At 38.1% G+C, this 14,214-nt stretch overlaps 1 protein-coding gene across 4 annotated transcripts in view; it reads right to left on the bottom strand.

Annotated features, from left to right (window-relative positions):
- Window positions 1-14,214, bottom strand: part of VPS35L (VPS35 endosomal protein sorting factor like) — a 138,216-nt gene that overhangs the window by 47,439 nt on the left and 76,563 nt on the right. For all 4 annotated transcript variants that reach the window (XM_019987901.2, XM_019987899.2, XM_019987902.2 and 1 more), the window contains exons 20-22: window positions 8,591-8,653; window positions 1,934-2,019; window positions 738-818 (exon numbers count right to left, since the gene is read on the bottom strand). In XM_019987901.2, the coding sequence (XP_019843460.1) occupies window positions 738-818; window positions 1,934-2,019; window positions 8,591-8,653 (230 nt within the window). The remainder of the gene's footprint in view (window positions 1-737; window positions 819-1,933; window positions 2,020-8,590; window positions 8,654-14,214) is intronic.

The following is a 14,214-nucleotide window of genomic DNA, read 5'->3' as shown; positions in this document are numbered from 1 at the left end:
TCTACAATTCAGGGGGAAAAAAATAAAACAAAAGAAACTCAATTCATCTAGCTGATGGTTAAGTTCCAAAACAATTTTCTCAGTACTTGTAACAGTTTCCAGTGAATCAAGCTGCTGTGTTTAAAAATTCTTTAGGGATCAAAATTTCAGCCACAGAGAAGCAGGAGTTGCCTCAAGCACAGTCAAATGGAAACATGTAATGAAAAAGAAAAAAAAAAAAAAAGAAATACATCAAACTAGAAAGCAAAGGAGATAATCTGGCTTTTGACCCAAAGGTAAGGCCGGTGACTAGGTCTGAGCCTCAAGTATACTGAACAAATAAGGTCCTTCATGTAAGGAATATATGCAACTTCATTTGAATTTCAAATAACTGGCTAATAATGAGAAAAAATTTAAAGGCTATGTTACTGGATGAGTGAACTCATTCTTATACTATCTGCTGCTCTCAGAAATCTCCAGGAGACACGTAGCATGAGTTCATTTGGATGAAACCAGCCTTTTCCTCCCAACAGAAATCCCTTTGTAAAAACATCTGCCATCTCATTTTCTCAGGAAGATTACCCTCAGTTCAGCCTCCCTCCTCCCCTGGATTGGAATGTCCTTGTTAACAAGAATCTTAATAGACCCCATAAAATAATATTATTCACAGCGGCCGCTTAAAGCAGTAATTCCCTAATGCACTATTATGTGGCATTAAGACTCAATCCAGGCTCGTTTCAGCCTTAAGCATGGCTTACTTCACAGAGTCGTGCATGGTCTTGCAAACGTGCAAAAGGGCGTTCAGAATCACGGGGTCCTTGGTGGGCTCCTGTTGATGCCTGGGAGACATTTGGGGATAAGAGTGAAAGTCATCTACACCAAGCACTAAAAGCATGGAATTAGTTCTCATCTACGGGACATATGTGAGAAGCAGTAAATTATCTGGTTGGCATCTAACATAGCTCAGCTCACCAGCAATGGGCAATGTTCTAGTTTTCTCTGAATTTTTCTTTAACTAACAAGTTTGCTCTTCTAACGTAACTTCTCCCAACAGCAAATCTGTGTTCTTACCATGTTTCTTGAACCCCTGAAGCTGTCTACAACTGTGTTAAGTGCAGACAAAATTATTAATTTAGTTTCTCAAAAGACAAGCTCTTACAACAAATCTTCATGAAAGTAAAGTAGGTATACTCATTTCAAGCATATGGAATTAGTCTTTTAGAAAGAAAATACAAGGAAAGCTTAAAACATATACTCAACTAACTTCTAACTCAATTTTCCAAACTCTGCTATTTGAGCTTCATTTTAACACACATTTTTTTTTTAATCATATCTACATACTTAATGTTTAAAGTCAGTTTAACTTTTAACTTAACCCTGTTCTAAAGAAAAATACATTAGAAGTCACTGATTAAACTAGTTATATATTATCTAATATACTTTAAAATAAATATACATTCTTAAAATAAAAGTTTCTCTTCCATGTACTATCAAAGTATTTCATGTACCACCAGCAATAGTTTTGGGAAAGAGATTTAATCAATAAAAGGAAAGGAATTAAACTGAAAACCTATCATAAATCTACACATTGAAGATAGAAATCTTTCAAGCTCTGGTATGAGAGAAGATAAGTATGACTATCTTAAAATCTTAAAACTCCCTAAATAAATAGTACATCAATAGATTGCTCCTTCCCAAAACTCACAGGAATGAGATACTGTGGGTGATGGTCAGCCCATCTAATATTTATATTTATTACTTTGTCTTCTTAAGAGCTAATTATAAACTTTTATCATGACTACTCCTTTTAATGTGGTTCTCCTCTCAATGTTATTTTAGGTATAAACACATCATTACATCATAGGGCCTCAAAGTGTATAAATTGATTTCTTATCAACAGGTTTCACAAGGGCAGTGGGAATCGAAGCTTCTGATTACTTTGTGCTATACTTACTTGATAAAAACTTCCATGATGCATTTGCAAACCTCCACCCGGACACTCTCTTTTTGGAACATGTCCAGAAATGGCAGAAATTTTTCCTAAAAAAAAAAAAGCACTCTACTTGCAATTTACACAAGTTACTAGAAGAGATTTATAGGTTACTTTTTCTTTGAAGGTCAAAACAGAGGAAGAGGAGTTTTTTTGTCTTTCTGAGGCAGGTCTAATCAGGACTCGTGGAAGCAAGGAGAAGACTCTGAGGTGTTTTTATTACTTTTTTTTCTAACATAACATGGGCCTTTTTTTGAAAAAAAGTTATTTATTTGTAAGTGAAGGATAATTGCTTTACAATAGCGTGTTGGTTTCTGCCATACATCAACACGAGTCAGGCACAGGTGCACCTGTGTCCTCTTAGACCTCTATCTCACCTCCCAGCCCATCCCACCCTTCCAGTTGTCACAGAACACCAGCCATTTTAATCATTTCTTATTTTTTACACGCACACACTGCTTTATTTATTTATTCATTTTCGGCTACACTGGGTCTTGTTGCTGCACATGGGCTTTCTCTAGTTGTGGAAAGTGGGGAGCTACTCTTGAGCTGTGGAGTGCAGGCTTCTCATTGTGGTGGCTTCTCTTGCTGTGGAGTGCAGGCTTCATAGTCACAGCACCCAGGCTCAGTGGTTGCAACTTGCTGGCTCCAGGGCTTGGGCGTTCAGCAGTTGCAGCGTAGGAGCTCATTAGTTGCGGCTCGCAGGCCCTAGAGAATGCAGGCTTCAGTACTTGTGGCACATAGGCTCAGTAGTTGAAGCTAGAGGGCTCAAGTCAGTAATTGTGGCACACGGCTTAGCTGCTCTGTGGCACGTGGGATCATCCCGGACCAGGGATTGAACCTGTGTTCCCTGCACTGGCAGGTGGATTCTTAACCACTGTACCACCAGGGAAGTCCCAGACCCTGAGGTTTTTTAAAACTATTACTATTAAAATAAATTACATGTGCCCAGGGATCAGGGCTGGGACCAGTTACTATTTTGGTGAATCACCTGGGCAATCCTTTTTAAAAAATTATTTATTTATTCATTTTTGGTTGTGCTGCATTTTCATTGCTGCCATGGGCTTTCTCTAGTTGCAGAGAGCAGGAGCTACTCTTCGTTGCAGCGTAGAGGCTTCTCATTAAAGTGGCATCTCTTGTTGCGGAGAACAGGCTCTAGGTGTGCAGGCTTCAGTAGTTACAGCACAAGGGCTCAGCAGTTGTGGCACACAACTCAGGCTTCAGTTGCTTCGTGGCATGTGCTGTGGTCTAGGGATTGAACTTGTCTTCCCTGCATTGGTAGGCAGATGTTTATCCACTGTACAACCGGGGAAGTCCTGGAAAACCTTTAGGTAAGTATAAGCTCATAATGTTCATGGGGATCTCACAGCAAGAATACTTGCAGTGGGTTTGCCATTTCCTCCTCCAGTGAACCAATTCTGTCAGAACTCTTCACCATGACCTGTCCGTCTTGGGTGACCCTGCAGAGCATGGCTCATAGCTTCAGTGAGTTATGCAAGCCCCTTCACCATGACAAGGCTGTGATCCATGAAAGAGAACTAAAGAGCCTCTTGATGAGGGTGAAAGAGGGTAAAAACTGACTGAAAACTCAACATTCAAAAAACTAAGATCATGGCATCCAGTCCCATCACTTCATGACAAACAGAAGGACAAAAAGTGGAGGCAGTGACAGATTTTATTTTCTTTGGGCTCCAAAATCACTGCAGATGGTGACTGTAGCCATGAAATTAAAAGACACTTGCTCCTTGGAAGGAAAGCTATAAAACTCAGTGTATTAAAAGCAGAGACATCACTTTTTTGACAAAGGTCTGTCTAGTCAAAGCTATGGTTTTTCCGGTAGTCATGTATGGATGTAAGAGTTGGATTATAAAGAATGCTGACTGCTGAAGAATTGATGCTTTCAACTGTGGTGCTGGAGAAGACTCTTGAGATCCCTGAACAACAAACAGATCAAATCAGTCAATCAATCCTAAAGGAAATCAGCCCTGAATATTCATTGGAAGGACTGATGCTGAAGCTGAAGCTCCAATATTTTGGCCACCTGATGTGAAGAGCCGACTCACTGGAAAAGACCCTGATGCTGGGAAAGATTCAGGGCAGAAGAAGGGGGCAACAGAGGATGAGATGGTTGGATGGCATCACCGACTCAATGGACATGAATTTGAGCAAACTCCAAGAGACAGTGAAGGACAGAGGAGCCTGGCGTGCTGCAGTCCATGGGGTCGCAAAGAGTTGGACACAACTTAGTGACTGAACAGCAACAAAGCTCTTCTTAGTACCCGAAGGCAAGGCAGGCTTTTTACGATTGTACAGGGGAACAGAGAAAGCAGAGTCAGAGTTGTTCACACAGTGACTTCTGCATCCAGCCTCCACATTCAGTGCCGGTGTGACCTTAAGCACGGCTCTCCACCCCTTCTTGCATTAGTTTCATTTGTAAAGTGGGACTCATTTCTACCCTTGCTTCCCAGTGCTGGTCTAAAAATGACCTGAGGCAATGCAGAAAAGTAAATAGAAAAGATCAATGAAACCAAAAGCTGGTTCTTTGAAAAAGATAAACAAAACTGATAAACCTTTAGTCAGACTCATCAAAAAAAAAAGTGGGGGAGAGTCTAAATCAATAAAATTAGGAATGAAGAAGTGAGGTTACAACCAACACCACAGAAATACAAAGGGCTGTAAGAGACTACTATAAGCAATTATATGCCGACATAATGGACAACCTAGAAGAAATGGAGAACTTCTTAGGAAGGTGCAATCTCCCAAGACCGAACCAGGAAGAAACAGAAATATGAATAGACCAATCACAAGCACTGAAACTGAATCTGTGATTAAGAAACTCCCAAAAAAGAAACGTCCAGGACCAGATGGGTTCACAGGTGAATTCTATCCACTATCTAGAGTAAAGCTAACATCTATCCTTCTGAAGCTATTCCAAAAAATTGCAAAGGAAGGAACACTTTCAAACTCATTCTATGAGGTCACCATCACCCTGATACCAAAACCAGACAAAGACACAACACATACAAAAAAATTACAGGCTAATATCACTGATTAACATAGATGCAAAAATCCTTAACAAAATACTAGCAAACCAAATCCAACAATACATTAAAAGGATCATACACCGTGAATCAAGTGAGAGTTACTCCAAGGATGCCAGGATTTTTCAGTATCTGCAAATCAATCAGTGTGATACACCACATTAACAAATGGAAAAATAAAACCCATACAATCATTTCAACAGATGAAGAAAAAGCTTTTGATAAAATTTACCATCCATTTATGATTAAAAAAAACTCTCCAGAAAGTGGGCAGAGGGAACCTACCTCAACCTAATAAAGGCTATGTATGACAAACGCACAGCTAACATCATACTCAACAGGGAAAAGCGAAAGTATTTCCTCTAAGTTCAGGAACAAAACAAGGATGTCCATTCTTGTCACTTCTATTCAACACAGTTTTGGAAGTCCTAACAGCAATCAGAAAAGGAAAAAGAAAAAAAAAAAGGAATCCAAACTGGGAAAGAAGCAAAACTGTCACTGTTTGTAGATGACACAATACTACAGAGAGAAAATCCTAAAGACACTGCAGAAAACTACTGGAGCTCATCGATGAATTTGGTAAAGTTGCAGGATAAAAAATTATACACAGAAATCTGTTGTATTTCTATACACAATGAAAGGTCAGAAAGAGAAATTAAGGAAACAATCTCATTTACCACTGCCATCAAAAAGAATAAAATACCTAGGAATAAACCTACCTAAGAAGGCAAAAGACTAGTACTCCAAAAACTATAAGATGCTAATGAAAGAAATCAAAAATGACACAAAAGAAAAGACAGGCCATGTTCTTGGACTGGAAGAATCATTATTGTCAGAATGACTATACTACCCAAGGCAACCAACAGACTCAATGCAATTTCTATCAAATTACCAAATTGCATTTTTCACTAGAACTAGAAACAAAAAAATTTTTAATTTGTATAGAAACACAAAAGGACCCCAGATAGCCAAAGCAATCTTGAGAAAGAAAAACAGAGCTGGAGGAAACAGGCTCCCTGACTTCAGACTATACACAAAGCTACAGTCATCAAAAAAGTATGGTTCTGGCACAAAGAAATACCGATCAATGGAACAGCATAGAAAGCCCAGAAATAAAGCCAAGCACATATGGTCAATTAATCTACAACAGAGAAGGCAATATACAATGGAGAAAAGACAGTCTCTTCAATAAGCAGTGCTGGGAAAACTGGACAGCTACATGTAAAAGAATGAAATTAGAACATCCTATTGATGCTTTTGAACAGTGGTGTTGGAGAAGACTCTTGAGAGTCCCTTGGACTGCAGAGATTAAACCAGTCAATCCTAAAGGAAATCAATCCTGAATATTCACTGGAAGAACTGATGCTGAAGCTCCAATACTTTGGTCACCTGATATGAAGAGCTGACTCATTAGAAAAGACCCTGATGCTGGGAAAGGCAGGAGGAGAAGGGGACAACAGAGGATAAGATGGTTGGATGGCATCACAGATGCAATGGACATGAGTTTGAGCAAGCTCTGGGAGTTGGTGATGGACAGGGAAGCTTGGCGAGCTGCAGTCCATGGGGTCACAGAGAATCGGACACTGAGCAACTGAACTGAAAACACTATACACACAAAAAAACTCCAAATCAATTAAAGACCTAAATGTAAGGCTAAGTACTATAAAATTCCTAGAGGAGAATACAGGCAGAACACTCTTTGACATAAATTGTAGCAATATCTTTTTGGATCTGTTTCCAGAGTAATGGAAATAAAAGCAAAAATAAACAAATGAGACCTAACTAAACTTAAAAGTTTTTGCACAGCAAAGAAACCATAGACAAAATGAAAAGACAACCTACAGAATGGGAGGAAATATTTGCAAACAATGCGACTGATAAGGGATTAATCTCCAAAATATACAAACAGCTCATACAGCTCAGCATCAAAAAACAAATAATCCAATTTAAAAATGGGCAGAAAATCTAAAAAGATATTTCTCTAAAGACATACAGATGGCCAAAACACACATGAAAAGATGTTCAACACTGCTAATTCTTAGAGAAATGCTAATCAAACTACAATGAGCCATCACCTCACAATGGTCAGAATGGCCATCATCAAAAAGCCTACAAATAATAAATGCTGGATAGAGTGTGGAGAAACAGGAACCCTCCTAAACTGTTGGGAATGTAAATTGGTACAGCCACGACAGAGAACAGTATGGAGGTTCCTTAAAAAACTAAAAATAAAACTACCATATAACCCAGCAATCCCACTGCTGGGCATATAACCTGAGAAAACCATAATTCAGAAAACACATGTACCCCAATATGTTCATTGCAGCACTACTTACAATACCCAAGAAATGGGGGCAATCTAAATGCCCATCAACAGATAAATGAATAAAGAAGAGGTGGTACATATATATAATGGAATATTTCAGCCATAAACAGGAATGACATAATGCCATTTGCAGCAACATGGATGGATCTAGAGATTGTCATACTGAGTGAAGTCAGCCAGACAGAGAAAGACAAATACTACTTGACATCACTTATACCTGGAATCTAAAAAAAGATAAAAATGAACTTATTTACAAACAGAAATAGACTCACAGAGAAAACAAACTATAGCTACCAAAGGGGAGGAGGTGAGAGGGATCAATTAGGAGTTTGGGATTAAAACATACACATTACTATATATAAAATAGATAACCAACAAGGATCTACTGTATAGCACATGGAACTCTGCTCAGTATTCTATAAGAAACTACATGGGAAAAGAAATCTGAAAAAGAATGAATATGTGTCTATGTGTAACTGAATCACTTTACCATACACCTGAAACTAACACAACACTGCAAACCAACTATATTTCAATTAAAAAAAATTATAAAAGCTCTAGCATAGGGCGTGGAGTGTGGCAAAAATCCAATAAATAACAATTTCTATTATTAAATAAACAAAAGCTTACAGCCCTGTGAGAGAACAGAAGCAGAAACAGGAAGAAGGAAGAGGGAAGCTGAAGGAAGGGCCAGAGAGTGTTACTGCAGAGAAGTATGTAACTAGATTGGTATGCACTAGACTGGTACGTACCCAGGGCACTGCAGCAAATGAAAAGGGTGTCACAGGATATTTTCAATTTCTAAGGAAATATAATAAATCTCAACTCTGTCAAGACACTGAGACAACTATAAGCTTGATATATTTCTGAGTTTCAACATTAAATTGTATGATAAAAAGTAGATACAATGCAAAAAAAAAAAATCAATGTTCAGTTTAGTTCCAAGGTTTCAGAAGTTGTATGATACCCAGTAGGCACACACATCCCATAGAAAGTCATGAATGAAATAAAAACAATATTTTTCTATCAGTCTATGCCCATTATTTTCACAATAATAGAAATATTATTGCTTAAGCTGCTTAAGTCATTATGATATAAATATTTGAACTGTTTAGACCAACTTTTTTTTTTTAATAAAAAAAGGAACTGTTAAGTTTTTTTTGGTCGAGGATACCATGAAAAATTTACTGAGACATTAAAGGAACCTCTGACTCAGATATAAAATTTTTAAAATAGTTAAAGATAGTTACTTACCACTGAGAAAAGAACTGAGAAATCGTGAAAGTGTGCAATTACTTTCTTAATTATTGACTGAAGCTGCAAAACAAAATGAAACACACATCTTTAACAAAACTTGGATATTTTTAAAAAGGCAACCCTGTCTCATCACATGCAATCACAATTACAATTAGGGAAATCTGGAGTGCACAAGAACAGGGAATTACTCGGTTAGGTTAAGTCTTGTCTCAATCTGAGTTTACCCATTTTATTCTAGACTTAGAGGAAGAACTTCTCAGCCTCAACCTCCTCTTCTCCAAAGCAGTATCGTGCTCACTGGGAGGATTAAATGGGATGGCTCGGCTACAGTGCTTAGAGCAGTGCCTGCCCTTCTAAGTTCTCTGATCAAGTCAGCTATGAATATTCAAGAGGTGGGCAAACTTTTTCTATCAAGGGCCATACAAGTCATCACAACTACTCAATTCTGCTACTGTAGCTGGAAAGCAGCCACTGACAATATGTAAACAGATGGCTGTGTGTGAGTTCCGATAAAACTATTTGGGCTACATGGGCCATGATTTATAGATCCCTATTCTAGCCAATAAAGAAGGCTGAGTGCCAAAGAATTGATGCTTTTGAACTATGGTGTTAGAGAAGACTCTTGAGAGCCCCTTGGATACAAGGAGATCAAACCAGTCAATCCTAAAGGAAATCAACCCTGAATATTCATTGGAAGGGCTAGTGCTAAAGCTGAAGCTCCAGCACTTTGGCCACCTGATGCAAAGAACTGACTCCTTAGAAAAGACCCTGATGCTAGGAAAGACTGAAGGCAGGAGGAGAAGGGGACGACAGAGGATGAGATGGTTGGACAGCATCACGGATGCAATGGACATGAGTTTGACCAAACTTGGGGAGATAGTAAAGGACAGGGAAGCCTGGGGTGTTGCAATTTATAGGGTCGCAGAAAGTTGGATACGATTTAGCAACTGAACAACAACAATTCTAGCCCATGGTAGTCCTGGGTTTTTTGACTACTTCAGTGGAGAGACACTGGTCTGAGTCTGACAGTGGGGTCAAAGGCCCTGGCACTAACCACAGATGATGGCACACTCTGTGAGGCCTGTCCTGGATACCCAGATACTGATGTCCACCACCCCTCACCCTGACACGCATAGAGTCTAGTGACACAGCCTTGACATGGGAGAACCAAGGAGGGAAAATTTACTGACAACTATTCTGCTTATACTAAAAACACTGGTGTTTAAATCATCTGCAAAGTAAATGGCTCATGGTCAAAAATACAGAATACTAATAGTACACACCCTGTTTCATAATTAAACACTTGACTAGATCATCAAGCAAAAGGACTTCAAAACATCATGACAATGTTCTGACACAGAGCATTCAAAGATAGTGCAATATGGTCTGGTTGAAATAGCTCCTGAAACCTTCTCCACAGCAACAAACCCTTTAGAACAAGAAATCTTTTTTTACTACTTAAGTACACTTACAAATGAGCTTCCCTAGTGGCTCAGATAGTAAAGCACTTGCCTGCAATGCAGGAAAACTGGGTTCAATTCCTGGGTCTGGAAGATGCCCTGGAGAAGGGAATGGCTACCCACTTCAGTATTCTTGCCTGTAGAGTTACATGGACAGAGGAGCCTGGCAGGCTATAGCCCTTGGCGGGGGTCAAAGAGTCAGAGACAACTAAGTGACTAACACTAACACACTTACAAATAATGTTTAAGAGATTTTTTTTTCCTTCAGTATTTCATTATGAAATGCTGAAACACAAAGAAAATTCAATGAAAATATAGAAAACACCCACTTAGCACTGAGATTCTACAAGGGCTAACGTTTTGCTCTATTTGCTTTATCTCCTCACCTATCTAATTGATCCAGTGGTAGAATTTTTAAAATATGTGTAGATTGTGTATTTATAACTTTTTACCATGAAATCATTTCAAACTTACAGAAATGTTGAAAGAACAGTATAAAAAAACTCACAAATTCTCTAAAGAAATACTACGTCATAAAAAAAAAAAAAAAACTCCAAACAGGAAACTAACATGTAATATAGTTTTATTAACTAAAATACAGATTTTGTTCAAATTTTACAAAATTTTATGCTAGTGTCCATTATTTGTTTTCATGATACCTTAATCATGATTCCACATTGTATTTAGCTGCATTGAGCAACTTCAGCTGCATACAACAAATTCTGATAAATTCTCTTTTCACTTTTATTGTTACAAATATTTTCTAATTTTCCTTGTTATAGTTTCTTAGATACATCCACTAATTAAAAGTGGACATTTAATTTCTAAATTTTGGGGTTTTTTTTTTAAGTATCCTTTGATATTAATTTCTCATTTTGATGTTTATTTCTCATTTAAGTGCTTTCTTCTCTGCAATCACCTTCTGCATTTTTTCAGTCTTTTTTTTTCTGAGGCTTTCAGTGGCTAAGCCAAAGATCTCTCTTGGTAAATGTTACATTATACTTGAAAATATGTGGGTTATTTTCAAATATTTTTTGATACTGATTTCTAACATAATTCCACAGTGATAAGAGAACAGACTCTGTACGATTTCAATACCTTTAGACTCTGAAATTTTTGCCCCTTGTTTTACATTCCTGGATATGTTCCAGTGTCTCCTGATTTACAGTCTATGGGAACTTGAATTTGTATCCTGCTGTTGTGTGAAAATTATATACATCTTAATTATGTTGAATTGGTTCATAGTGTTTTTCAGGTCTATTATATCCTTCTATTTTTCTGTGTATTCATTCTACTAATTTTTGAGAGTTTGATATTAAAACTCCAACTAAAAATCTTAACTTATCTACTTAAAAAAACAACTGTAATATACAGTGGAACTATATATAACTTTGTTCTACATTTTCCAAGTTTCCAATAAATGTGTTTTTATACTTTCATAATTTTTAAAAACGCTTTAAAAAAACTCCCATGCTCTCTTTATCCAAAGTCATTGATTTTTAGTATTTTGCTTGGACTGCAAGGAGTTCCAACCAGTCCATTCTAAAGGAGATCAGTCCTGGGTGTTCTTTGGAAGGAATGATGCTAAAGCTGAGACTCCAGTGCTTTGGCCACCTCATGTGAAGAGTTGACTCATTGGAAAAGACTCTGATGCTGGGAGGGATTGGGGGCAGGAGGAGAAGGGGACGACAGAGGATGAGATGGCTGGATGCCATCACCGACTCAATGGACGTGAGTTTGAGTGAACTCCGGGAGATGGTGATGGACAGGGAGGCCTGGCATGCTGCGATTCATGGGGTCGCTAAGAGTCGGACATGACTGAGCGACTGAACTGAACTGAACTGAACTTTGTTCTATTATCCTATCTATGTAGTAAGACGTATTACATTTTTCCTGAACCATGTTAAAGTAGCTTGCATGTGTCATGTCCCTCACCCCTGAATACTTCATTTGTATTTCCCAAGAATAAACATATTCTCTGATACTTCCATTTTGCCATTATCAAATTCAGAAAAGTTAATGCTGATATAACTTTAACACTTTAATCATTCATCTGTATTCCAGTCTTGTCAGTTGTGTCAGTACGTTCTTCACAGCATTATTTTTTCCACTCTGCAGCACAGGATTCCGTTCAGGATCATGCAATGCATTCTGTTTTCATGTCTCTATAGTTGATTTGAAACAGTTCCTTAACCTTTGTAGCGCTGATGCCAATGATTTGGTAATGCTTTGGCTATTACTTTTTAGCATGCAACTCAATTTGGACGTGACTAGTGTTACCTCCTGATTAGAGTCAGCCATGCATTCTTGACTGGAATGCTACATGGATGATGCTGTGTCTTTCTCAGGGTACTGTATCTGGAAGCACGTGATATCCCACTTGCTGATATGGATTTTGACTGTCAATGGCTGTCCAAATTCTCCACCATAGAGTCAATATTTTCCCCCTTACAACTAACACTCATTCTACAGGAAGAGATACGAAAATATCCTGCTCCTCATCAAACATCCCCTCCAGATTTAGCATTCATTGATGATTCTTGCCTGAGGATGAAGAATGACTCTTGTCTTTACTGAGATGGCTGCAAACAGTGATTTTTCAACTCTACCATTTCTTTCACATTTCGCTGATGGCACCTTTATCCGCCTTACCCCTAATCTATTTATTTACCTATTCATCATAGAGGCCAACTCCTGCATTCCTATTTTACTCAACGGATTATAATTCGTTACTGTATTTATTTCTTTTGATGTTCAATCGGGGCCCATGACAGCCCCTTTAAAGTTGCTCCTGTGCTCATTTCACCTGCCCGCAGCAGTTCTTCCTTACTTCCTGGCACAAGAAAATGTTTCAGGCTCACCTTGCACCTTCCCTATCCTAGACCTGGAGTAAGCTAATTCTTCACAGACTCTTGCAGTTTTATTCTCCTGATGTGGCCCCCACTGAAGACAAAGGGCTCACAACCAATATGGGTAGCTGTCTGGAACATAGGCTCACCCCTGGGCATCTTTTATAAGTTGCTTTTGCATATAACAGAATCACAGTATAGTATAATTCCCTTGTCTCTTAGGAATGAACGGCATTAAAATTATTATGTTCAAGTTTTGGTGAATTGGGTCACTGGCAGTTAAGGTCTTATCGGAATTCCCCAACTAAAATTTTAATGCACATCAGTCTTCATATGAGCCCGAGACCCTGACCACCCACAAAATCATGACCTATCTTCTCTACACATTTTATTTACCCTACTGTACTGACCAAAGCCTGCTGTGCACACCTGTGTCGTTTTTCATTCCATCAACAAATAGTTAGTGGCTGCTCAGTAAATTGTAATAGTGAGCCATTTTAATTAGCAAGTGGTGAACAATTCTTAAATGAGTAAAATGTAAGAATTCTAAAATTGTACAAGAATATGGAACTAATTTTCTTATATTAAGTGACTCAGGACACCAACCAATCATAGGCGATAAGTACAGAACATCATGTTTTCAAATAAAAAATAAAATCTTAATTAGGTTTGAAGTTACTTTACAGTTGAGCTGGATTCGTACTAGAGGGGAAACAAAAAATCTGCTATTAAGGACACTGAATCCACTGACAGAATTGGAATATGGACTGTGGACAGGCAAAAGTAAGATATTAATGTTAAATTCCCTGAAGTTGATAAACTAAACTCTGGTTATAAAGGAGGATGTCCTTGTTCTTAGGAAATACTAATTGAACTCTTTAGAGGCAAAAATGGCATGACGTATGCAATTTACCCTCAACTGGTTTTAAAAAATTTTACATACACCATGTAGGAATATGTGTGCATATGTATACAGACAATGATAATGATACAGTAAACATGGAAAATATTCACAGTTAGTGAATCTGGGTAAAAGATAATGGGAGTTTTCTGAGCTATTCTTTTAACTTCCCAATAAAATTTGAATTTATTTCCAAATAAAAGGTTAGCTTAACTGAAGAACATAGCCATCTTACTTACTCATGCCAAGCAGCTGTACATCCCACATCACACCTCACTCAATTCTCACAACCACTCCGATAGGACTGCTATTTTTCCCATTTTTACAGGTAAGAAAACTCAGGCACAGCAAGACAAAGTAACTGATTAAAGGGCACATGGCTGGGACGTGGCAGACTTGACAGCCTGACCC

This window comes from Bos indicus, chromosome 25, assembly GCF_029378745.1.
Source record: "Bos indicus isolate NIAB-ARS_2022 breed Sahiwal x Tharparkar chromosome 25, NIAB-ARS_B.indTharparkar_mat_pri_1.0, whole genome shotgun sequence".
In the NCBI taxonomy this organism is placed as follows: Eukaryota; Metazoa; Chordata; class Mammalia; order Artiodactyla; family Bovidae; genus Bos; species Bos indicus.
The sequence above is the reverse complement of the archived record's forward strand: the minus strand, read 5'-3'. Positions and strand labels throughout refer to the sequence as shown.